This window comes from Chlorocebus sabaeus, chromosome 2 (genome assembly GCF_047675955.1).
Source record: "Chlorocebus sabaeus isolate Y175 chromosome 2, mChlSab1.0.hap1, whole genome shotgun sequence".
Classification (NCBI taxonomy): domain Eukaryota; kingdom Metazoa; phylum Chordata; class Mammalia; order Primates; family Cercopithecidae; genus Chlorocebus; species Chlorocebus sabaeus.
Window position 1 is genome coordinate 96,350,484 of NC_132905.1, and position 25,566 is coordinate 96,376,049.

The following is a 25,566-nucleotide window of genomic DNA, read 5'->3' on the forward strand; positions in this document are numbered from 1 at the left end:
ACAACTCACACCCTCCGGTCAGGGCTCACTCCCTCCAACGACCACTCACACCCTCCGGCTACTGCTCCCTCCCTCCGGCCACCACTCACACCCTCTGTCCAGGTCCCACATCTTCGGATCAGTGCTCACTCCCTCTGGCCACGCCCACACCCTTCAGCCACCACTCACACCCTCTGGCCACCGCTAACACCCTTCGGCCACTGCTCACTCCCTCAAACTACTGTTACTCCCTCCAGCCACCCCTCACACCATCTGGCTGTTGCTCACACCCTCCTGCCACTGCCCACTCCTTCCAACCAGAGCTCATTCCCTCCGGCCACCGCTTACACCCTTTGGCCACCACTCAAAACCTCCGGCCATGGCTCACACAGTCCGGCCACCGCTTATACTATCCAGTCACCGCTTACGCTCTCTGGCCACCGTGGACTCCCTCTGGCCACCGCTCACACTCTCCGGCCACTGCTCACACACTACTGCCACCACTCAGACCCTCCGTCCAGGCCTCACACCCTCGAACCACCACTCACTCCCTCCAGCCACCACTAACACACTATGGCCACCACTCAGACCCTCTGTCCAGGTCTCACACCCTCGAACCACCACTCACTCCCTCCGGCCACCACTAACACGCTATGGCCACCACTCAGACCCTCTGTCCAGGTCTCACACCCTCGAACCACCACTCACTCCCTCCGGCCACCACTAACACGCTATGGCCACCACTCAGACCCTCCGTCCAGGCCTCACACCCTCTGGCCACCACTCACTCCCTCCGGCCACCACTAACACTCTATGGCCACCACTCAGACCCTCCGTCCAGGCCTCACACCCTCGAACCACCACTCACTCCCTCCGGCCACCACTAACACGCTATGGCCACCACTCAGACCCTCCATCCAGGTCTCACACCCTCTGGCCACCACTCACTCCCTCCAGCCACTGCTCACACCCACTGCTTTGCCTGGCCTTGCTCTGCTTTTGAGTTTTGTGTATGACATGAGCCGATGCTAATCTGCTGAGCAACCTGCTCCGACAGAAGAATGCCAAATGCACAGTGCACACAGGAGAGATGATGGTCATGGAGCCTCTGGAATTCAGTGGATGACTTCGATTCACATGACCAGTCAGTGTCCACTCAGACACGCCACACAATGAGGGAAGAAAACGTATTATTTGGAATCAAAGGACAAGAATACATCAAGCACCAAATGCTACAAAGAAATCATGAAAATATGCCATGAAATAAACGGGTCATTCATAGATTAACTTCCCCGCGTGTGAAAACAAGTCTTGGAAGTAGAAAGGGTGGGTTTGGTTCTGGTGCCTAGGGATAAAAACGTGCAATGACCGAAATTCCGCAGTTCTAGGCCGGCACATCGTTACTGAGCGGCTGTTGGTGGCTTTGCACATGAGGTCACATAACTGCTTATCTCATCAGGAATTTTGCAAGACCCCTGGAGAGAAAACCAAGTGGACCAGTGGGAAAGGCCACACTTGTGAGTTGCTGCTTCTTTTGTTCTTAGTGAAGATCAGAAAGGAGCACGAGGCTGGGCGTGGTAGCCCATGCCTGTAATCCCCGCACTGTGGGAGGCTAAAGCAGGCACATCATTTGAGGTCAGGAGTTCGAGAGCAGCCTGGCCAACATGGTAAAACCCCATCTCTACTAAAAATACAAAAATTAACTGGGCGTGGTAGCAGGTGCCTGTGGTCCCAGCTACTGGGAAAGCTGAGGCGGGAGAATCACTTGAACCTGGGAGGCAGAGGCTGCAGTGAGCAGAGATTTCGCCATTGCACTCCAGCCTGGGCGACAGAGCGAGACTCCATCTCAAAAAAAAAAAAAAAGGAGCTGGAAGGTTGTGCTGGAATCCGATGGAAGGGCGCCTCTTTCAGGCCTGCTGCTGGTGCCGGAACACAGAGCTCTGAAGGTGTTTGCTGATGTGCAGGTTCCCACATGGGCGGCCAGGGGAGGATTGGGCTGTCTCCATCACCGCAGGAACTCAGGCTTGTCCCCTCCCTCTTCAGGTTTTTAGGTCTCTCTGTAAATGAAAACAAAGGTGTTATTGCTTTTAGCACTTCCAGCCATCCGTCCAACATGGTGACGGAACAGGCACCTGCATTTTGCCCTACAGGAATTGTGAGGCTGTTCTCCACGATGAAGACAAGGTTGGCCTCCCCCTGGGGCTGCCAGCTGTGAGCAGATCCGAGGCAAGCAGGAAAAGCGCTGACCAGCAAAGCATCTGCAGGTCCCATCTCTGCCCTGTGACCGTTCCGTCACTTCCATAGGAAACTTCTAGGTCTCGGCACTGTGTTCCTAAGTTCTGGTTTGAGTCAGAACAATTTTGTTTTAAGCCCTCAACTCGACAGAGAAAAGTGCTGGGTGAAAATGAAGATGAGGCTGCGGGCACACCACCAACTAGTACACGGGACACTTCGCCGCTAGAGAGTGAGTCCTCGGAAGGCCCTCCCGTTGGCATTCCTCACAACTGAACAACTGAAACGCACAGCGGGCCGCCGGAAAGCCTCCCAGGAAAGGAAGTCTCTTCTGAGTCTCCCGTAGGATGTCTGAAGAGGGACTTGGGAAAGGCTGTGTCTGAGGCCGCGCATCTCACACATGCACTGGTGGGTTGGAGGCAGCGGATGACTAAGGCGTCGTGCAAGGAGCAGGGGCTCCAGGCACCACCGGAGTCAGCATCACGGATGAGCTCCTCCACCACAGCTTCCCACAGCTTCACCACAATAGGGGAAACTGCCTCCAAGACCCTCCCACGGCTTCTCAGTGTGCCCTGAAGCCCCCGTGCAACAAATTCACCAGGGTCTTCACCCCAGACCTCCCCATCAGACTCTGGAGAAATGCCCTGCAATCTTCACATTTAACAAACAGCCTGAGAGAGGCTTCTGCACCCCTAAGTGTGAGATCTGTTGATTCCACTGTGCAGTGGCGCTGGGGCCACGTCGGGGATCTGATGTGACTCACACTCTGCCCTTGTTAGCTGGGGATCTTATGCAGGTCGCCTCCGCTGTAGTACAGGGAGGGTCACAGGCTCTGTGGCCCAGGATGGTGCTGACAGGGGAGGGGCTGAGGCGGCCCTGTCGTGGCACTGTTGTGAGTGGGCTCCCCAGGCTGATTTTGAACGTTTTTCTCCAGCTCGCCCACGACAGCTGGAAGACATGGGCGTGGGCTTCTCTGCTTTGCACCTTCAGTGTCTTAAGGAGGACTTTTAGGATCACTGGCTCAGTGCTCAGCCCCTGGGGATCTGTGTCCCGTGAATGCCTCTGCAGAACCATGCGGAGGACCAGCTTCTCCTTTCCTGCCCTTTGCCCTCTGTACCCACGACCCTTCTGTGCCCCAGGTTCCCACAGAACCCTGAACAGTGAGGAGGTCTCCCATTCAGCTGTCCATCCTGGTCCTTTCTACAGTGCAGGCACGCTGAGCTGAGCTTTGTACTGAAGAGCACTGCAGGCCACTCAGTGCCCGGTATGAGGCCAGGCTGCCTCTTCCAGCAAGATAAACAGGAGCAAACACTTTCCACCAAGCTGGAGCACAGCCCTCGCCACGCCCCGAGGGTTGTGACTGTGCTCAGGGCTGCAGGGCAGCAGTGCTGAAGGTGAAACTAGCCCAGGTCTCAGTCCCAGGCCTCGCCCTCTGCCGTGGGCACCATTCTGTAGTTTGTCAATTAAGGCACAAAATCAATGAGGGCAAAATGGGAATTAATGCCTGAGGCACATTCAGCATCTGATGTCCTTTCTTGGTCAATTGTTTCAAATTAAAGGTTTTTAAGGTCCTTGAGTCTTGGAGACAGAAAGCTGACTGGTGGGTGCCAGAGGCTGGGGAGAAGAGTGGAGTGGGGAGCAACTGCGTGCCTCTAGGGTGCCACGTGTCTTTTGGGAGATGAGAATGCTGGGAACTGGCAGAGGTGGTGGCTGCACAGCCCTGGGAATGTGTTAATGCTATAGGGTTGTTCACTTTAAAATGGTGAATTGTATGTTATATAAATTTCACTTGAATTAGGAGAAAAAACCGTACTCACTTTGACATCATTCTTAGTTATTGGAAACTACGACTTTAAGCAAAATGATATATAATGAAACCAATTTTTTTCTCATTGACTTTGTAACAAAATTACGTTGCAAGCAAGGACGTTGCTGGAGGGCCTGTGTGTGCTGTTTCTCCTAAAGCTGCAGTTTCCAAGATCCCATCAGCCGTACTGAGTGAGGACCTCCTGTGTTTAAACCATCCCAAGGAGTGGGGTGAGAGACTTTGAGATCAAGTCAGCAAATGTTTCCCCAGCGCCCACGTGAGAAAGGCTCTGTGTTCACCTGCCAGGATCCCAGCGAAGTCCTAAGCCTCCTTCTTCCTCCTCCACCATCTCAGGGTTCCCCTCCATGCCCGGGTCCTGCCAAGCCAGCCTCGCTGTTCGGTGCCCCCCTGTAGGCCCCTCCCACTTCCACCCCTCCCCCTCCAGGACCGCCCACCCCTACACCACCAATGCAGAGCTCTCCAAGCTCTTCCTTACTGCAGATGCTGCCTCACATCCCTGGCTCCCAGCGAGGTTCCAGCCCCTCAGCAGTCAGGCAGGGTCCTCTCTCAAACTGTCTCAGCCCCTCGCCCCCTCCCATTTTCTCCCTGCTCCTGGCACACAGGGGCACACCTGACCCATCCCCATCCCAGCAGGGGCTCCTCCTCACTGCCTCCTCCTTTCCCATGTCGTGAGGCTCCTTCTTCCTCCCGGCCCCAGCTCCTCTGCCTGCCAGGCTGTACCCACCCAGAGCTGCCCAGGACTAGCTGTGATCTCTGTTTTCAGCACAAGCGTCTGACACCCTGGAGCCACCAAATCACTGCTGCTGAATTGACAACCACTTGATCACTCCCTGGTTCTTTATGGTGAGACCAGGGTTGCATTTAATGAACCCTAGGGGTCAAAAACCAGGGACAATGTGAGCTGGGGAGGGCGCTGCACCCACCTCCATCTGCTCATGGATCCAGTCCAGGAAGGAGGTGACGCGGGTGTACACCCCGGGCTTGTTCGCCTCAGCGCAGCCGATGCCAAAGCTGGTCGCTCCCACTAACTTCCACAGCCTCCTCTCTTGACACACCAGGGGCCCCCCGCTGTCCCCCTGGGTGACAGGAGAGAAGCAAACGTTGGGGGACAGGCACTGCCATGCGAGGTTGCTTTCTGGGGACAGACTGCCATGCGAGGCTGCTTGCTGTGGAGTTGGGATCCCCTTCATGATGTCACAATGGACCACCCAGGTTACAGAAGAAAACCCACCAGCCCTTCCAGACACAGCATCCCCAAGAGAGGATGTCCCTCGACCCCTTTGGGGTGCTGCCTCCAGCTGTGTGTCCCTTCCAGAATGCAGACCCTGACCCTTTGAAGCTCAAGGGCAGCTGGTGAGAGGGAGGGTCCACCTGGCCAGGGCCCTCAGGTAACCTGTGATCCACCTGCTAGAACTGGAGTCCCACCCACTGCAGCTTTCGGAGGGCCAGATTCACTGGTTCCCTGCCACCTACCTCCCCTGTGGCCCCCCACAAAGTCAGAATTGGAGGGGAGCAGCACGAGACCCCTCCCACTACCCAGCACCCACGCAGAGCCAGATCACTGGGTAAACACAGGCCTGGCAGCCAGGAGAAGGAGTGATATCTTGAGCAAATTTCTTCTCCACGCCCTGTAAATTTACTTTTTGTTCTGTCACAGGGAAATGCTGGCAACGGCCTGTCCCAAGGGCTGGGCCACCCTGCGACGGCCCCACCCACCGCTGTGGCCCCGTACCTGGCAGCTGTCCACGCCGCCCTTCAGGTAGCCCGCGCAGAGCATGGAGGGGGAGATGATGCCACCGTACACATCCCTGTGGTTGCAGATCTTGTTGGAAATCAAAGGGACGGCCGCGTGGTTCAGGACAGGGGAGGCGTCACCTGCTTCAAAGCAAGTGAGGGGAGGCGTGTGAGAAGGAAGCCTGGCTCAAAACACAGAGGGCACGTGCTGGGACCAGGGGGATGAGGGAACGAGGGACGAGGGGGGTGCTCCCTGGTGTGATGCAACAGCAGAAGAGGACAGGGCCCTGCCGGTGGGACGAGTAGACTCTCACTGTCTTGAAACTTGTCATGCCCAGAGCTTGCCCACCTGTTAGGTGGGTGCAAGGGGCCACTCTGCTTCAAGGCAGGGCTACCGACTCTCCTAAAGTGTCCAAAGTGGAGGGGGGGGGGCAACAGTGGCCAAGGCACCTCCCCAGGGCACCAGCCCAATCAGCCATCAGAACACCCCAAGTTATGGGAGAGAAACTGAGGCTCAGGAAGGTCACTCAGCATCTTTGTGGACTCTGGGATGGTCAGCAGAAAAATGACCCCCAAAGACATTCTCACCCCAATCCCCAGAAGCTGTGACTGTGTCACCTTACAGGGCAAATGGGACATCGCAGGTGCATTGAGGGACAGGCCTTGAGCGGGGAGATGATCCTGAGTAAGAGGGTGGACCCAACGAAGTCACAGGGGTCTTTGGAGGAGGCGGAGGAGAAGCCGTGACGACAGAGCAGGGACCAGAGTCAGAGAGTCAGAGAGAGATTAGAAGATGTGGCACTGCTGACCTGGAAGACCAAGGAGGGGCACAAGCCAAGCAGTGCGGGCAGAGCGCAGATGCTGAGAAAGGCAGGAGACAGGTTCCCCGAGGGCCTCCAGGAGAAGCCGGCCCAGCCCACACTTGATACCAGCACCCTGAGACTGAGTTTGGACCTGTGACCTTCCTAACTATGTGATGATACCTTTGTGTCATTTTAAGCCACGAATTTGGGGTCGTTTGTTGCAACAGTCACAGGAGATTCAATCCACCTGCAGTGGGCCAAGCACGCCCCCGACACGGAGGGATGGACCTCTCCAACCTAGCTGGTTTATGTGACCCAGGCATCTTGATGTTTTAAAGACTCCATAGATTTCATGGAGACAACAAAAATCGCACAATGACAGGACCCTGAGGGGCTGCTCTGAGGAGCACATGGTATCACAAGACACTCAGCTTCCTGCCCGGAACGTGGCAAAACAGCTCAACGCATTATGGGAGAAGATTCCAGCCCAGGCTGGGGCTGAAGCCGCATCAGGACAGGGGCTCGCTGGACCTTTTGTGCTGGATAGAGCAGATTGATAGCGAAAAGCAAATCTACAGAGGGATGGAGAATCTCCTGGGAGGATGAAGCTGTTGCACAGCCTCCTCTTCAGAGCCCAGTGTCATTAGAATGACTCTGGTGGGCTGGGTGGTCCTGAATGAGAGCCCACCACGAGAGGAAGGGGAGCAAAGATTGGTCTCCCAGCTCCCACCACACACCAGGGGTGCTGGTTCTGATGAAGCTGGAAGGGCCCTGGACCAGCCACACTGGCTCAGAGCTGGGCCTGGGCCACGTGGGTGGGCTAGAAACTACAGAGAGCTCTGAGTGCCCTCGGCCAGCTGAGCAGCACTGCCAGTGGGCGGGGGGTAAGTAGGCCCCGCAGACTCGAAGCATCCGGGTCAGCCCCTGTGTGCCTTCAGCGGGGCGAGGGGCTTAAGTGATCGGTGTTGAGAGGAAAACACTGAACTTCCTGTGTTGGGCTGAACTGTAGGCCCCTCCAAAATATGCCTACCTGCCACTATGGAGCCCAACCTTATTTGGAATAGGGTCTTTGCAGATGTAATTAACGTAAGAATCTCAACATGAGATTTCCCTGCGTTTAGGGTAGACCCTAAATCCAACAACTTGGTGTCCTTATAAGACACAGGAGAGGGAAGTTTGAGATACAGAGACACGGGAGACAAAGTCACAGGAGGACGGACATTGAGGCTGGAGATCCAGCTACAAGCTCGGGAACGTCGGTGCAGCTGCAGCCACCAGAACCCAAGGAAATGGGTCAGAGCCTCCAGGAAAACCACCCTACAGACACCACAATTGGGTGTGGAAATAAATCTCCACATTTTCTTTTTGTTGTTGTTGTTGTTGTTTGTTTTTTGTTGTTTTAAACACAAAGTCTCACTCTGTCACTCAGGATGGAGTATGGTGGCATGATCACAGCTCACTGTAGCTTAGAATTCCTGGACTCAAGCAATCCCACCCCAGCCTCCTGAGTAGCTGGGACCACCGTGTCAGGCTAATGTTTGTTTGTTTGTTTGTTGTTTGTTTTGAGATGGAGTCTTGCTCTATCACCCAGACTGGAATGGAATGGCGTGATCTTGGCTCACTGCAACCTCTGCCTCCTGGGTTCAAGTGATTCTACAGCCTGAGTCTCCTGAATAGCTGGGATTACAGGTATGTGCCATCATGCCTGGCTGATTTTTATATTTTTAGTAGAGACAGGGTTTCACCATGTTGGCCAGGCTGGTCTCAAACTCCTGACCTCAAGTGATCCACTTGCCTCGGCCTCCCAAAGTGCTGGGATTATAGGCATGAGCCACTGCACCCAGCCCAGGCTAATTTTTTATAGAAACAGGGTCTTGCCATGTTGCCCAGGTTGGTCTCAAACTCCTGGGCTCAAGCAATCCTCCTGCCTTGGCCTCCCAAAGTCCTGGGATTATAGGGGCATGCCACCATGCCTGGCTAATTTCTGTAATTTTTGTAGAGACAATGTCTCTCTATGTTGCCCAGGCTGGTCTCAAACTGATGGCCTCAAGGGATCCCATAGACTTGGCCTCCCAAAGTGCTGGGACTACAGGTGTGAGCGAACACACCTGGCCAATTTCCATCGTTTCGAGCCACCCAGACTGTGAGAATTTGTTACAGCAGCCACAGAAAATGAATCCTCTTCCTACTAACAAAGAAAGTGATTGATGGAAAAACCTAAGACTTGTGACTGGCTCTGTGCCCACACTAAGGAAAGGCGCCCAGGCTTCACTTGCATGGACTATGGTCACTGCCACTCCTGCTTCCCTTATTATTACAGCAATCTCATCTGCTGCTGCTTCCACTTGCTCTTTGTAGGATGAAAGAACACATCTTCCAAAGTCCCACAAGGCAAAGAGTCTTCACAAACACAAATCTTTGAGTTCCGAATGAAGCCTGGGAGTGTTGTCTAGGTGGGCTCTGTATGTCCTCAGTTAACGAGGGAGGGGGTCTGGGCAGGGGAAGGGAAACACCTGCTGTGTTTGAAAAGGTCTAACTCTCTCCTGAGAAGGTCTGCAGTGTCATGTTGTCCCCATAACAATGGAACTGTGACTCCTGACCCACAGCTCCTCGGCTGATAGTTGACATACACTCCCTGGCGGGGTATCTGGGCAGCCCATGGAAACATCACATTGGAACGTTGGTGGAGCCCCCTCTGCAGCCCTCTGGGTTCTGGGTTCCCGAGCTCAGAATCTTGGCTTCAGCCCACTGACCTCCATCCTCTGTGGCCCCCCATCCTGACGTCCAGCACACTTTTCCATCAGGGAAGTTCTCTTCAGAGTTGGGCAGGCACACAGGCTGGATCATCTCTGTTTGAAAGGAAACAGTAGTTCTCAACTCAATTGAAGCAGGAGTCCAAGAAAACCATCTCATCTGTGCTTCTGCCTCAGAGGACCACAAATTGTCTTGCAAGGGAAGGTCAAGCCCTTGGTTACTTAAAAACGATCAGCTCACAGCAGGAGCCCCTTACCCCATCCACCACTCTCAGAGCACTTAAAACTGTAGAACAGCCCTCCACCGTGGCAGGGTGAGGGAGCCTAGACCAGGGTCAGCACACCTCTTATGGAAAGGGCTGAATAGTCAATGTTTTGGGCTTCGTGGGCTGTGCAGTCTCTATGGCTGCCATTGGAGCATGAAGACTGCCCCAGGTGATAGGTACCCACATAGGTGTGACTGTGTGCAGTAAAATGTCCATTTACCAAAACACGATGGGGCAGACCTGGCCCTCAGGCCAGCACATGCCCACTCCTGGTCTAGATCACAGTACACATGTCGCTTATAGAACAGGGCTCCATGAATATTGCTACGGTTCCTGGGACATCTGGAGACGACAAGTTTGCCTGTGTGTAGAGCTGGGTCCTGTGGGCCTCCCCCAAAGCCAGAGTGCTCTGCACATACCTCAGGCTTTCATGTGAACACACCCTAAGGTTCCCCCAAGCTTTTCTGTGCAGCACAGTAATGGAGAGGTAGAGAAGGAATAAAAGAACTCACTCGAATTTTTGTCACAGTACAAGTGCTGGCACCTCATTTCCTATAACCAGTATCATTAATAACAGTTGGCAAACTGGCACCACCACAACCATTTTCCTGCCTCTCTGGAAATATTTGTTTTCGGGCATTATGTGTCCATGAGATGGATGCAGTAATGACTCTGCCAAGCAGAGCCTGCAGCTGGTCTCAGGCCAGGATTCTGCTCCAATAAGAGGGAATTCACCTATTTATTGTGCTCTCCCTGTTTTCTTGAGAAGGAAAAAGGGCTTTAATTTATTTGGGGGTAGTCTCCTAGTACTTTGTTTGCATCTATGAGATGTTTGCAAGTTTTATCAGATGTGTCTCTTCTGGCATTTTCGTAATGTCCAGAGGGCAGGGCTTGACTTTTTCAAGAAACAGGGTATTTAGGAGCTGCTGGTAGGGACAGAACTTTTCTGTACTTCCAGGGAGCTGAGGGTGCCCAGCATCTTTCAGCCTGTAAAGAAATGAGAGGATGCCACCACACCACCTGGCCAGCCTGGGAGGTTCTGTTTCTCAACCGAGATGGCCCCTCTACCTGGAGAAAACAGGCAGGTGGGTGGCACTGGCTGAGGCGACGCATCCCCACTAGGCATCTGGACAGGGAAGGGCTCTTTGTCCCTACAGATGGATGACGGACAGGGGAGGGCTCTTTGTCCCTACAGATGGATGACTCTCTTCCACCACCTAGAGGCCCCAGGTGGTCTGGCCTCAAGAAGCTCTTCCTGCCTCCAGGTGGCACCAACAGGGAGAAGGTGGCACCAGACAAAGCACACAGCCCACGAAGCCTCTAAAATTAAGTTATGGTTGGAACCACAACCCACCAATCTACCTGGCAGAGTCATCAGTGCATTCGAAATTCTGTAGACCAGGATCTACAAACTACATTTAAACAGGGTAACATTGAAAAGGTACGTAGGACTCAAGTCTGCAAACATAATAGCCCCATTGTCCAGGATACAATTGAAAACCACATGTCATACCAAGAACTAGGAACATCACAACTTTAATGAAAAAAGATAATCAACTGATGCCAACACCAACATGAATCAGGAGTTGGGATTATTAATATCTGACAAGGATTATAAAGCAGCCATCATAAGACTGCTTCATTGAGCAATTGCAAATCCTCTTGAAACAAAGGAAGCGCCACAGAACCACATAGAGACCCGGATGTACCATTGAACATGAGCGGCCCAGTCAGCTTCATGAGGGCGATGTCATTCCCCAGCCTCTTTGGCTTGTACTTGCTGTGGTAGACAATCTTCTCCACCAAGTGGGATGGGGCTGGATTGTCCAGCAGGGAAACTAGACCCACCTGGATGGTCCATGACTTGGGGAGGTACAAGCTGAAATGAGAAGAGCAAGAGGTGAAGCACAGGAAAAGTCTGACCACTGAACTCATTGACCTCAGGTGTCTTAAAAACCTAGGAAGATGGTGGGAGAGGTTATCAGGCAAGAGGTGGTCCCATCACCCTGCTTGTTTATGCTGTATATGTAACTGCACTCTCATGCCCTGCAGAAACACAGACCCATACCCCATGTGTTTCCCAGACACGCCTCACTCTCAGCACCTCTGAGGTCTTCTTGGCATTTGAGGGCTGAACTCAACGTTGCTCACTGCAAGGAGTCTATCGGGGCCCATTCTTCATCAAACAGCAACAAAATCGGGGGTAAAAATATCAGGGAGAATCATTGTGTTTGGAAGTCTTTTCTGCAGTTTTCTTGCACTCTAAGCTCCAAAGATTTTAAGAAGAGTCCCAGTACCTGGCCCCCAACATATTCCCTCTAGCCTCCCTCACCACCATCTCACCCTGTCTCTGCCATAACATGGTCCACTGGAATTAGCTACAGGAAGGTCTAGCTCTTTTCATTTTTGTGGGTTTCCTCCAGCACAAGAGCTTCCTTCCTCCTCTGTCTGTCCTTTCTGTAGGAGCTACAATCCTGAAAACAAGCTCAAGGTCACTAGTCACCACCAGCCGATGACGATGGTCCATAGTGAGGCTGGAGGCACCTCTCACCTCTCCAACTGGACATTACTTGAGGGTTGGTCTCTCTGTCTTCCCTCTGGACCTGCTTCTCACCACCCAAAGCAGCCCCGCCCCGACATGACCCAGAAGGGAACAGGGGTCTGGGAAGAAGGTCAGCAGCACTCACTCGTAAACACAGTGTGCAGCGGTGACGATCCACAGGGGCGTGATGACAGAGCCCCCGCACAGGTGGTAGCCCTGGAACTGAAGGCTGGCCTGCCAGGGCCACTGCGAGAGCGAGGACATGTTTCCACCCACGATGCGTGAGCTGTAGCCCCTTCTATGACCACAGGCTACGGAAGGGAACAAGGGCTTGTGGGTCCACCCTGCAGACTTCTTTGGGGGACATGGTGTCACCACCATGCACCTGCTCCTCTCTCCCCACCCTCCCAGAGCTCACAGCAGCTGTAAGACAAGTGCTGCAAGGGGGAGCTCAGCAGGGGAGGTGGTCAGGCTCTTGGGGAGAACTGAGGATGGTGGGTGCTGTGGGGGATGTGGTGGGAAAAGCACCTGCCCTACTTGGTCAGTGCCCAGCATTGGCAGCACCACTCCCCATCCTGTTCCCCCAGTGATGACAACACCCTGGGATGTCAGGAGCAGGCAGGAACCTTCTGCAGCCCTCTCCTCAGTGCCACAGGTGCATGTACCTCCCTGACTACTCCAGACCCCACCCTTGCAGTGTGAACACTCCGCTCTGCAGAGGCCTAGAGTGAGCACTGTGCACGTGTAAGGAGGAAGTGGGTACTAAGTCAGGGACTCAAGGCTCTACAGAGCGATGGGACATCATGGGCCTTGGTCCTGTCTGCTGCTAATGAGTTGCTCTGGCTGCCTCCCTCACCTGACAGGTGAGACCAACAGGTGAGGATAACACAGCTCCCCTCGTCCGGCAGGTAGGGGTACACGGAGTTCCCACCTGGCACCCAGGAGGAAGGGACACAGAGCCCCACGGGAGAGAGGACTCAGAGGGCAAGGAGATAGGACTCAGCGTGTGCTTGCTTCCCCGGGACCCCTGCCTTTCTAGAACTCTTACCTGTGCACTGCAAGGTAATCACGTGGCCAGAGGCACATCCTTCCCTAAAGTGGAGGAAAAGTAGGCTCCATGAAAAATGCCCCAGGTCTGTGAAAGGAACACTCTTAAAAACTTAATCTTAGGGTAACAGAAAAATAAATTGTATTTTCCCCTCTCTTGAATATAGATTACAGTTTTAGTCTATGTTAAAAAAAAATGAGGATGAGGTCACACAATTCATTCCAAAACACTCGACTAACAGTGAAGTATTGTGTATGCAACGGGCTGTTCTGTATTTCTAAGCTTTAGATAGCTAGTGATAAAGGATGTATAAGGAGATATATTCTATCAACATATCACGCTGTCATTGCGTGGCGATTCAGCCCAATGTTCTCCACCTCCTGGTCCCTGGGGACACAAGAGTGCCCAAGGGACAGCGTGGCAAGCTCTCCAGGACTCCTTGTAGCCTGGGTTCACACACCTGGCAGAGGACTCCTCCCCAGAGCAACAAAGTGTGACTGCCCCAAAACTGACAGTCCTACCCCCATCCCCACACACAGGTGGAGACCTGGGTGGGTGCTTTTCTTATAGTGAAGGGAAAAGGATCCCAAAATCTTTGTAATGTTTTCTGCCTTTTGAGCCCCAGCTCATCATGCAAGAGAAAGCTAGTGTCACCAGACTGTGGATTTAGCACCCAAGACATGAGCTGTCCCTCCAGACTACATGTGGGTCCCAGGGTGCTTATTCATCCCCGATGGACAGACCAACAAGCCTGTCGTTCCCAGAGCAGAAAATGAGCATTGTAGGGTTTGGGCCAAGGTGTCAGGAAGATAATATGGAATTGGATTCAGAACTCTTGGCTGTATCTGCTATGTACCATCTAACCTGGGGCAAGGCAGGTGGTCCCTGTAGGTTTCAGCTACCTCATGGTTATTTAAGGACACCTGGTTTTACCTTCCCCATGAGTTGTTGGGGAAAACATGTAAATTAAAGAATGAATGCTAAAATATTTAGTAAACAAAAAAGGATAAATTTCTATCTTAATTTCTGTTTTTCTTCCTTTTACCCTCCCTCTTTTCCTTCCTTCCTTCGTTCCTTCCTTCCTTCCTCCCTCCCTCCCTCCTTCCCTTCTTTCCTTCCTGTCTTCTTTCCTTCCTTTCTTCCTTCCTTCTTCCCTCTCTTCCTCCCTCCCTCCCTTCCTTCCTTCCTTCGTTCCTTCCTTCCTTCCTTCTTCCATCTCTTCCTCCCTTCCTTCCTTCCTTCCTTCCTTCCTTCCTTCCTTCCTCCCTCCCTCCCTCCCTCCCTTCCTCTTTTCCTCCCCACCCCCATTCTTTCTTGCCTGCTTTCATTCCCCAGACACACCCAGAGTGCCTGTCATGTGACAGTACCTTGGTCACACACACAGCACTGTTACCCTTCTACTCTATTTCTTTCCCTTTCTTCGTTGGGCCATACTTGCCCAGTTGGGACCAGGTTCTCAAATCCCCAGCCTGGTGCATCCACCAGTCTCACCAAGGTGGCCAACTCCCACCTTCCATCTGAGATAACACACGTATGCCTCTTATGTCCTTGTGGAGTTGAGAACACTGTCACAAATCCGGCAGGTGACTGGATACCCATGCAGACAACAGCATCGCCTGACCACCTACCTCACATATACCGAGTGGTGTAACGCAGTCACCTTGTCGTCTGGCAAGAGGTGATCGATGGACACAAACTCCTCGCGGAACTGCCCCTCCAGCGAGCTCACTCTGAGGTTATCTGAACTTACATAGCTGCAAGCACATCGGAAACACAGACCCGATGTGGTAAATTTACCCTTTGAAACATTTAGCCTATGTGCGAGTCACAATATAACAGGGATTGTACCTGGGGGATGTCATTTTGTCCCCCCAAACCCGTCAAAGGCTTCCTTTTGCCAAGAGAATGAAGTTCACTCACGCTGGCAAGGCATTCATTCCAGGCCTGCTCTGTTCTGGGATGACCCCCGCTTCTGGCCTGCACCTGACGGCCCTGTCCACCCACCCTGGGCTGCAGCCACACAGTGAGTGGCCACCTCCCGATGTCCCTGGATGGGTCACTCTTTGCACATTCCAGTGAAGTGCGCTTCGCTTGGCCTGAAGCAAGTCCAGAGGGGAGGTGAGCACGGAAATAGGTGCAGTATTGTCGGGGGGCACCCAAGCAGGGACGCCAAGCTCCCCACGGACAATGAGTTGGAGGAACAGGAGAAACATTTCTTATCTGCCCAGGACCAGCGTGGGGCCCCACTGGAAAAGATGAACACATACAAGAAGGTGATTCCACGAACACCAGAGCCCAGCTCGTGTTCACAGTGCCAGGACGCAGGTCTTCTGGAGAACAGTGGAGAAAGTGGTGCAACTTTTTTAAAAAGAATCAAATGTTTGGAGAGTCACAAGATGGAAGATGGTGAATAAACAGCCATGTTCTCCTTTCTTTGTGAAATGAACAAAACATAGTGCAGTAGCTTGTTGTCATGGCGAGCACACCAGCTTATCAGTAGGATTTCTTCAGCTTACTGTAAATGCTATGGGATGTGTACGTAGAATACAAAGTTCAGTCAACTCTGAGTTTTGAGGAAAATGTAATCAAGGCAGCAGGCACGACCTTCGCAGGGAAGAGAAATGCCCGACGAGGAAGTTCTCAGCTGTGTGCAGTGTGTGTGTGTGTGTGTGTGTGTGTGTGTGTGTGTGTGTACCTCTTCCTCCTTGTCTCTGAGGAGTAATATATAATTCCTGAAGGTGTTAGCGTGAATGATTTTTGCTGTTCTCATTGAACTTGAATTGCAGCTCATTTCTGAATCTCAGTTGGTGTGGAGGGAGAAGGAGGCAGACCTCAGGACTGGAGGCTGGAGAGCATTTTGGCTTCCACCGGCTTTGGGGAAAGAGAGCCGAGAATATGATGCGTGGAATTTGAAAACTGAGACTGTAGAGGACTCAGTGCAGTGTGGCTTTAATGACCCCATCTACTTGAGGGCAAAGCAGAATGCAGCCTGCTTGCTTTGAGCGCTGAGACTTGAGAGCAAAGAGGAGTAAGGAGGCTGCTAGGGGAACCGGTGGAAGTACAGCGGCTGCAGGAAGTCAGAAGCAAGGGGCCAGGGAAGAGAAGGAGGCCCCATGCCTGGGCCAAAAATGTGTCACCCCAATGCAAAAAATCATGTAGACAACACAAACACCAAAAAGTGAACAGTTAGCTGTTATAGTTCTTTGTTCTACATGTTGCTGAACAACTGTTTTGGATGATTTTGTCTTCACTCAATTTCTGACTTTCAACAATTGGTTCTGTGGGGTTCTTGGGGAAGCATGCGTGGACACTGATGTGACCACCAGGACCAAGCACGAAAGTGTCCAGGAAGCTACCCTAGGAGCTGCAAGCTGAGGAGCTGGAGGGTTTTTTGGTTTTGTTTTTGTTTTTTTGTTTTTCACTGTGAAGCTTTTTATTGCATGTGTGCATCTCCGATCCTGGCCTGGCCCTGAGAACCCCCAAACATGCCATTTCCCATGTGCCTTGAGCAAGTCACTTAGCCTGTCTGGCCTTGGTTTGCTTGCCTGTGAAGTGAAGATGATATCGGGTATCCTAAGGTGGCTGCGAGGATGGAATCTGAGAGCGTTAAAGCACCCAATAGTGCCCAACTAAACGGTAGTTGTCTTTCTTCATTGTTATCCTCTCTGTGTTTTGCCCATGGGTTGGAAATGCTCTTTCACTTACCTTGGGAAACCCAGCTGGGCACAGGCAACATTTGCATAGTGACCCTTCCAGTCATCGGAGCACATGGTCTTCCACGAAGCAGCTGTGAACACCTGGAGCACGGCATTCTGACCGCTCACGCGGACTGGCCGATGTGCAGAGAGACAGGCTCGTTAGTGGCAGGTGGAACCCTGAGACTGCAGGCCGGGGTTTCTCCACAGCCAGCTCAAACCCCTCCTCTGCCACATCTGACCCACTTCTTGTCCACAGCAGCCTCCCCATCACAGAGCAGGGACTCTGGACCCCTGAGACTTCTCGGTGGTCTCATCTTATTGCTTCTGTGGTCTCCCCAAATGAGGCAGAGCTCCATGGAAGGCCCTCCGTGACCCCCAGTCCAACGTGTCTTTGGGCAAATGCCAGTTCAATCCCAGCTGAGGACATGGCCTAAAAATGGCAATGACTTGGACCCATTTTACAGATGGGAAGGGTCAGGGTTGGCTTCTGCTTCTTCCTTCTACTTCCCCGGGGAAGAGCCATGACCTTACCACAGCGGTACTCGTCCTCCCCGTCTCTGCAATCCGAGACTCCGTCACATCGAGCTGTCAGCTCAATACACTTAAAGGATGAGCGACACCTGTACTTCCCGGAGCAGTCGAAGTGGACTGGGAAAGGGAGGAAGGCAGGAATTCACCAACAGCTCTTTCAGAGTGCCACACGAACAACTGTCCACCTGCCACACGGCACAGAGCTGCCCGTGAATAATGAAACTTGTGTTGAAATTGCATCCCTGTCAGCAGCCTGTTTCCTGAAGCCCAGTTTCTGTTTTGAATTCCAAGGGGTGGGGCTGCTGTGCCCCACTTTGTCTCGCTAAGTGTCCTGGCCTGGGAACCACAATGCAAGGTGAATTGAGACTCTGGAGGGCTCAAAGTCAAGAGAGAAACTGCGTGGCTGGGGGCCGACCTGCTGAGCCGGCCGAGCAAGGAGTCCTGACTGAGAACTGCTCAGGCCTTCCTGGTTTCTCTTACCAAGGTCAAAAAGTGAATGAACTGTGGACCACACAGTGGGGCAGGTGGCGAATTAAACTGACCTGTGATTCAGGTATTTGAAAGAAAAATTGTTCCCTATTAGAGACCCTTCGTCCAAATGACCCACTTTCTCAAAAGTCACATGCACCTTATTGTAAAAGCAGCTGATGTGCCCGCATTGCTTGAATGGGCCGCTTTGTCTTCTCCCTGCTGCCCCGGTCAGTGCCTCCTTCCCACCTGCAGGATTCTATTTCATCAGCTGCCTTTGGCCACTCCTAACCGGGCATGTTCCTTGGTGACAAAGCCATGAGCATGGCCAGCAGCCCTTGCTGCACCCCAGACTGGCTTTACATTCGTGTGGGCAAATAAAACTTCAAGTCAGCAAACCAAAAGGATGTTTGCCTCCAGTAATTAAGGCTGGACAGCAGCAAAATGCCGGAGTGAGAGGGGGCGCTCATGAAAGTTTAACTACTTGGCTAGGTATTTGAGATCCTACTAAATAATGAATTGTACTCACTGCCCAGACCAATGGCCAGTGCTAATATCAATGCAATGATCCCAATGACGATGACTGGAAAAAACTTCAATGGCAGCAGTGACAGGATCTGTGCAGCAACGGCATCTGCATCTGAAAACCAGAAAGAAGAAGAGCAGAAAGTCACAGAGCTTGACTTGGAGTGGCATGGAACTGACACATTAGCTATCTATTCCCCCTCCCCTCTTTGCAGAGAAGTCTCAGCCCAAAGAAAGGTGCCTTAATTAGGGAAAGGGCCACCAACCATGGGGCACATTCTTTAGAAGTTCAGTTCTACCTGCTCCACCTCTGACCCGGTTATTCCATGGGGGATGAGGGGATGGTGCTACGGATTGAATAGTATCCCCCAGAAAGACACGTTGAGGTCTTAACTCTTAGTACCTCAGAATGGCATCTTATTTGGAGATGGACTGGAGAGTCTTTACAAAGTCATCTAGTTAAAATGAGGTCATTAGGGTGGGCTCTAATCCAAAGTGACTGTTGTCCTTATAAAAAGAGGAAAACAGCTGGGTGCAGTGGCTCACTCCTGTAATCCCAGCACTTTGGGAGGCTGAAGCAGGTGGGTCGCCTGAAGTGAGTTTAGACCAGCCTGGCCAACATGGTGAAACCCCATCTCTACTAAAAATACAAAAATTAGCTGGGCATGATGGTGGGCACCTGTAATCCCAATTACTCAGGAGGCTGAGGCATAAGAATCATTTGAACCCAGGAGGCAGAGGTTGCAGTGAGCCGAGATCGCGCCAATGCACTCCAGCCTGGGCAACAAGAGAGAAACTCTGTCTCCCAAAAACAAACAAAAAAAAAAACGGGGAAATCAGGACACAGGTACAAACATACATGAAGGGAAGAGGATGGGAGGAGGCACAGGCAGAAGTCAGCCTCAAGAAGATGAAGGCAGAGATGGGAGCAATGCATCTACATGCCAAGAAATGCCAAATATTATTGGCAAGCCACCAGGAGCTAGGAAGAGGCAGGGCATGGTGCTCCATGGGTTTAAGAGGGAGTATGGCCTTGATGACACCTTGGAATTTGGACTTCCGGCCTCCAGAACTAAGACAACAAATGCCTGTTGTTTTAAGTCACCCAGTTTTGGGGACTTTGTTTCAGCAGTTCTAGGACACTAATATGGAGGGGAAGTAGCATCCCAGTTTCCAAGGCTGTTCCCTTGCAGAGGAGGGTGTGAAACCCACATGGGGGCTTGCAAGCAGAGGTAGGGCTGAGATCTCCCAGACGAGATGCAAAGACAAGATGTTGATTTTGTCTGTTTGTTTAAATTTTTTCTTATAGAGATGGGGATCTCACTATGTTGCCCACACTGATATCAAACTCCTGGGCTCTGGTGATTCTCCCCACTCGGCCTTCCAAAGTACTGGGATTACAGGCGTGAGCCACCATGTCTAGCTGAGGACAGGCTGTTGATACACCATTCTCCACAATTGCTGTGCACTGACACTGACAGCTTTCATTCCAGATCATCTCTTCAAGGATGTGTGTAGAGCAAGCAGCCTTGGAAGATACAGAGAGTGTCTCCCTCCAGAGCAAGAGGCAGCTTTGTTTACTGTCCAGTTTAACAAATGTAATGTCTTCCTCCACAGCAAAGTTTGCACAGGTCTGCTTTCAGACCATTATAAAGATGAGGGTTCTCTAGACTCTGGGATATGCAGCAGCAATGCAAACTGCTTGCACGTGCAGCATACATGTAGGCAGCTCCACATGCCTCTGTGGGACTGAAAAGGCAAAGGCAGACGGCACAAACAGGATGCTTGTGTCCCTTGCTGCACTGTGAGGAACAGAGTCCTTTGACCCAGGACTCTCGTGTCTTCCAAAGCACCCATGAAACTGTGGCAGGCTAAATTTTGGCTTGCAAGTAGGGTGAAATCTCAGACCCTTTACACTTCTTGCCTCCAGAACCAGGCAAATCTGGTGGAAACAGTATCTCAGGAGTGTCCAGATGCCTGGCCAGAAGTGTAAGCCTCTCCAGGCAGCAGAAGTATTCCCACTAGCACTCTTCCCTCCTGGGGAGAGCAGGCCATTTCACATAAATTACTTCATCAATCCTGAAAATGCATGAATGCCCAAGTTGTCTTTGTTATAAATTAGGAAGATTGAAATCCAGAAAGGGGAGAGAAGCCTGCCCAGGGCACACAATTGCCCAGGATGAGACTAGCACCTGCGTCTCTTCTCCTAGTCTTGGACATGTTGAACCGAGAACTCTCTCATGGAAGAGCTAAAAAGATCTTTCCCTGCCTGTCTGTGGAGACTCACAACTTCACCCTCTGGTAATAAGGAATGTGATTATAAAATGATCAATATGAGCTGAGGCTGCCTAAGAAAGAAGAGAATTTGAAGACAAAAATGATGAAAAGACATGGAATGCGAGGAGAAAAGAGTGTGCGGAGGGGAGGGTGAGCGGGAGATGGAGGAAGAGCAGGGAAATAGGAGCTGCATGTCGCAGATGTGGAGGCTGCGAGGAGGACGAGAGACCGTGGCAAGCTCTGTGTTTCAGGCCTGGACAAGCTCAGTGGTTTGTTGAGTCTGCATTCTCCATACCTAGAACAGCAGGGGATACACCATAGTCCTTGATAAAAATATGCTAGATGAATGAATGAATGACATCATGATAATGAAGGTGGTTTTAACTCAGGGTCTGAGACCAAGTCCTTCCAAGACAGCCCATCTGTGGTGGTGAGCGGGCAGAAAGGATCCTCCCTCCACCCTCACACCTCAATCCCCCGCACACTAACGATTCTCCTCTATGAGGATGCCTACCCTCCGTCTTACACTTAGAAATCTGCAGGAACCCCAGGAATGACCTCTTCGCATTCCACCTGCTCTGTATCTAAGTTAGATTTAGAAAATGATCCCAAATTGTCAAATCAAAGATTGACATTTAATAGAAACGTTGTATCAGTTCCCGTTTGCTCTGCTTCTCTGCCAGGCTGCCCTGAGGGCACTGCAGGTGCCCCCATGTCTCCTCTGTACTTGGTCCTTGAGGGAATTGCCTGGAATAAACAACGAAATGCACAGTATTTCTCCAAAGAAGGAATGTAAGTGGCACATAAGTGTGAAAAAGCTTTCAACTTCTTGACCAGCCTGCCCAACATGGTGAAACCTACCTCTACTAAAAATACAAAAATTAGCGGGGTGCGGTGGCACGTGCCTGTAATCCCAGCTACTCAGGAGGCTGAGGCAGGAGAATCGCTTGAACCCAGGAGGTAGAGGTTGCAGTGAGCCGAGATCATGCCATTGCACTCCAGCCTGGGCGACAGAGCGAGACTCCGTCTCAAGAAAAAAAAAAAAAAAAAAAAAAAAAAGGCTTTCAACTTCTTGAGAAATGAAAATGACGAACAATGCAAATTAGACATAACTATGTACCAACTTCACAATGATTCACATGAAGTGAAAGGAAATGGCCCCCCACCTACAGTCACAGGGGTAGAAATTGTGTAAACTTCCCAACTGTGTAAACTTAGACACAAGAAAGCTCAAAAACAGATGAAAGTTTTGACCTAGCCATTCCACTTCTAGGAATTTATCCCAAAATGTCACCATAGATATACACAAATATCGACCCCCAAGGACACTTAGAAGAATGGCACTTATAATATTGATGCACAGGAAATAGACCAAATTACCCACACAAAAAAATGGATGAAATAACAAATGAGGTACATATGTAATGGAATACCTATAGGAGGACAAGATGATATAGAAAAGGGGTGGCGAGCTTTTTCTGTAAAGGATCAGATAGTAAATATAGTACTTAAACTTTATGGACCATGTGGTCTGTCCTAACAACCCCACTCTGTTGTTATGGCATGAAAGCAGACAGTATGTGAACAAATGAATGTGTCTGTGTTCCAATAAAACTTTATTTACAAAAGCAAGGGGTGGGCCAGATTTGACCCATCAGCCATAGTTTGTCAACATCTAGAAAATATTTAATTATTTAATGCCATAGAAAGGTGAAGATGATACTGTTAAAATGTTTAAAAAGCTTCAAAATCATACAAATAGTACATGTTACTTCCAAGAGGAAATACAGATATATAGATAGAAAAAGACAAGAAATTCAATAATACATTGCTGATAGGATTATCTCTGAGTAATGGTGCCATTGTGGGTAATTTTTAAAAATCTTTTTGATGAACTGTATTTTCTAAATTGTTCTTCTAATGAAAATTGTAGAATTTTCTACAATTGTTCTTCTAATGTAAATTGTTCTATTTACAAGGAAAAGTTTTTGTTCCTCCCCACTACTTAGTCATAGCAAAATAATCAAAAATAAGAGAAAGGAATATTATAATGCTATTAATATTTATATAATTTATGTTATAAAATATTAGGAACAACTATAGGTCAAACTATGACCAAATGGCTATGTAAATTGCATATCTACTTGATGGAATATTGTGATTCCATAAGAAAAAATTTATAAAAACCTTTTATGGGAAAAAACCCACCTGCCTATATCTGTACTGTGCATGAAACCACACATATGAGCAAAAGCAGGAAGAGACTTTGCAGATGTAAAAACCAGGTAAGTTTTGGGGGTCAGGTGATTGCAAGATTTTTTTTTCTTTCATTGAAACTTATGCTAATTTTCAGTCATATTTTTAAATAGTGTGTCTTTTCAGTTACTTGAAACCTCTTCTCCCACTTCCCATCCTTTCCAAACCTCCAAGCCAATTTTCCAGGTGGTTTAAAAGAAATCATTAGGGTGATCCCCACTCCCGCTTTCTGGAACCTCAGGCAGAGCTCCTGTGGTTCCTCCCCAGAACCAATGGGTCAGGAATCTGCCTGCATCCAAGCCCTGACTTCCAGAACCAGCAACCCCACAGCTCCCTTTGACCAGTCCTGATCATCTCTGGTCAAAAAGATCCTAGCCATATAGGTTGCTAGAGAGTCCACTGTTTTACCAGGCATTTGTGACTTATTTACAAAACCAACTTTTTTCCTTCAGTTCTTAGGAGCCACTCTGTCATCTGCTGCTGGATTTTAATCTAGGCCTCTAATATCTTTGGCGACATCCAGTTTATCCTGAGTTTTCGGAAGGACTGGTGGCCACTGCTTCTCAGGACTTCCTGGAGGGCTAAGAGATTTCCTGGCCAGGATCTGACCTCCTTCAAGATTGACAGGGCAATTGTGGAGCCCCAGTCTCTGAAAACCTCCAACAAGGGAAGAAAACACCTATCTTCAGGGAGAGAGCAAGGGGCTTAACCAAACGATCCCCTCTCCAATACCCCTTCTCCCCGAGATTCCGCAGGTCTAAGGAAGTCCAGCCTATGGGTGTCAGAACGGCTGGGAAGATACTTCCCCGACAGGGACAGTCAGCCACATTGGTCATCTACATGGGGGTGTGGTCAGAAATCACAGGATCCTCACCTGGGTCTACTTACCTGGTGCAACAGGACTTATTTTCAAATCATCAAGGCCAAAAAGCGACCGGAATGAGAAGGGGGCTTCAGCAGCAGGCGGATCATTTTCCCCCATGGTGACTATTTCAGGACCTCTGACCTCCGGCTCCACCTCCACCTCTATCTCCTTAGCCGAGGAAGAACAGAAAGCATTTGTTCCCCTATTTATAATTGTAGCATCAGGTGCATCTTGGTCATACGATAAATCTTTGAAATTCGACAGTCTACACAAAGCACATTCAGTATCGATTAACCGAAAACACTTGTCTGGTGAGAATGCATTTTTGTCTGAGCTACAGTAGATAACAGAAAACCTTCTAGAATTAGCAAAAAAAAAAAAAAGTATGAACTTAATTCTGCTAAGACAACGACTTTCCTGCTGTTTGTCCAACCAATCTTCAAATCGATTGCTTTAGAGAGATTCCCTCTTACCATTTAGAAGTTACCATATCGTTATTCTTCAGAAGATAAATTACTTTCAAAGCCCTTTCCATTCCTTTTTTGCGATTGTTTTCACCTGTCCCACATAAAAGCAGTTCTTTCCCTGTGCGTGTGTACACCTACCATAAGCATAAGTTGTTTCGGTACTCACATAATTCCCGAGTCCCAAAAATGTAGATGGCACCACAGAATAGATAGTAGGCAACAGTATTACTAGCTTCGCATAAACACAGACCTTTCCTGGCTCACACGGTCTTGACCTAATTAAGAATGAAAGTATCCAAGCCATCCGGTGCTCGGTCCTTCCCCCACATAGCAAAGTGGGGAGTGGCTTTGGACTGACGGCTTGCATCAAAACAATCCTGGGGCTGTGTTTCCTATGAAAGAATTCCACCTATCACAACGCCAAAGACCAGAGACCTTTCCAAGTCATTCCCAGTAACTCTGAGAGGGCAGAGGAAGTAGAAAAATAGCAGATGGTTCCCAATTAAACTCCAGTTCCCTCTCCCAGGTATCAGCATGGCTGCTCTGGGAACCTGCTTCCTCCAAGCGCTAAAATCCACAGGGGTTCCAGCAGGCACATCAACACAGATACTCAGATCATCCGCTTTCATTCCCTTTGTGACTACCTGTTGTAACATTTGAAATTCCAAAGGAAACTAGCAAAGTCATTTGAAACAAACCGTGTTTCCCACGGTCATAGTAAAACCTAAACAAGAGTTTTGTGCCAAAAATGTTTATTTCATTTCTATCGCAAGAAGAGCTTGGAAGACTATCTTAGAAAAACAAGAAGTTCATATTGGGCCATTTTTTTGGCTTTCATTCTTGCTGATACCTCTGTTTACTGTCAGCATATAGCAAATTACATAGTTTATCCACATAAACAGAGTAAGAATAAGTAGAAAAATGGCTTCCGAAAGATGGAACCTGGGTGAGAACGTCCCCTCCCAAACAGGCTGTGGTTGGCAGGCTCTACGACATTGAGAAATGTTGAGAAGCATCTTCTCTCCCCACATCCATTTTACTCACCATTTCTGGAGCTGCCATCATTGAAAGCAGAAATAATTTCCTTTTTCATTATAAAAACAAGTGTGATGGTAAGCAGGCCGCCAACAGGTTAGTCCAATCGGGCAATATTTTCACCAAGTCACTCATCCTTGTCGACTCAATCATCACAGCAAATGGCATTATCGCGGGCATCTGTGTAACCCAAGCTGCAAGCGCCTATCGAGTAGCCCTTGGTGGTATGGTGGCAGAGACCAGGGAGGGAAAAATGTGG

General features: G+C 50.3%; 1 protein-coding gene across 3 annotated transcripts; it reads right to left on the reverse strand.

Annotated features, from left to right (window-relative positions):
• Window positions 1–1,154: 1,154 nt before the first annotated feature.
• TMPRSS3 (transmembrane serine protease 3) lies at window positions 1,155–25,414 on the reverse strand. Of its 3 annotated transcripts, none has more exons than XM_073010808.1 (13): window positions 25,317–25,414; window positions 23,829–23,973; window positions 18,412–18,522; window positions 17,415–17,531; window positions 16,891–17,014; window positions 14,814–14,939; window positions 13,186–13,229; window positions 12,283–12,448; window positions 11,305–11,474; window positions 9,330–9,425; window positions 5,772–5,917; window positions 4,963–5,115; window positions 1,155–2,036 (listed from the first exon to the last, which is right to left on the reverse strand). In XM_073010808.1, exons 1-13 carry the CDS (start codon window positions 25,335–25,337, stop codon window positions 2,019–2,021), a joined length of 1,437 nt encoding a protein of 478 aa, XP_072866909.1. In that variant the 5' UTR covers window positions 25,338–25,414; the 3' UTR covers window positions 1,155–2,018. The 3 variants fall into 3 exon arrangements, with proteins under 3 accessions (XP_072866909.1, XP_072866908.1, XP_007967292.3); XM_073010807.1 differs by lacking the exon at window positions 25,317–25,414 and adding an exon at window positions 24,439–24,591; XM_007969101.3 differs by lacking the exon at window positions 25,317–25,414 and adding an exon at window positions 24,439–24,584 and having other exon boundaries at window positions 5,772–5,914.
• Window positions 25,415–25,566: the final 152 nt, after the last annotated feature.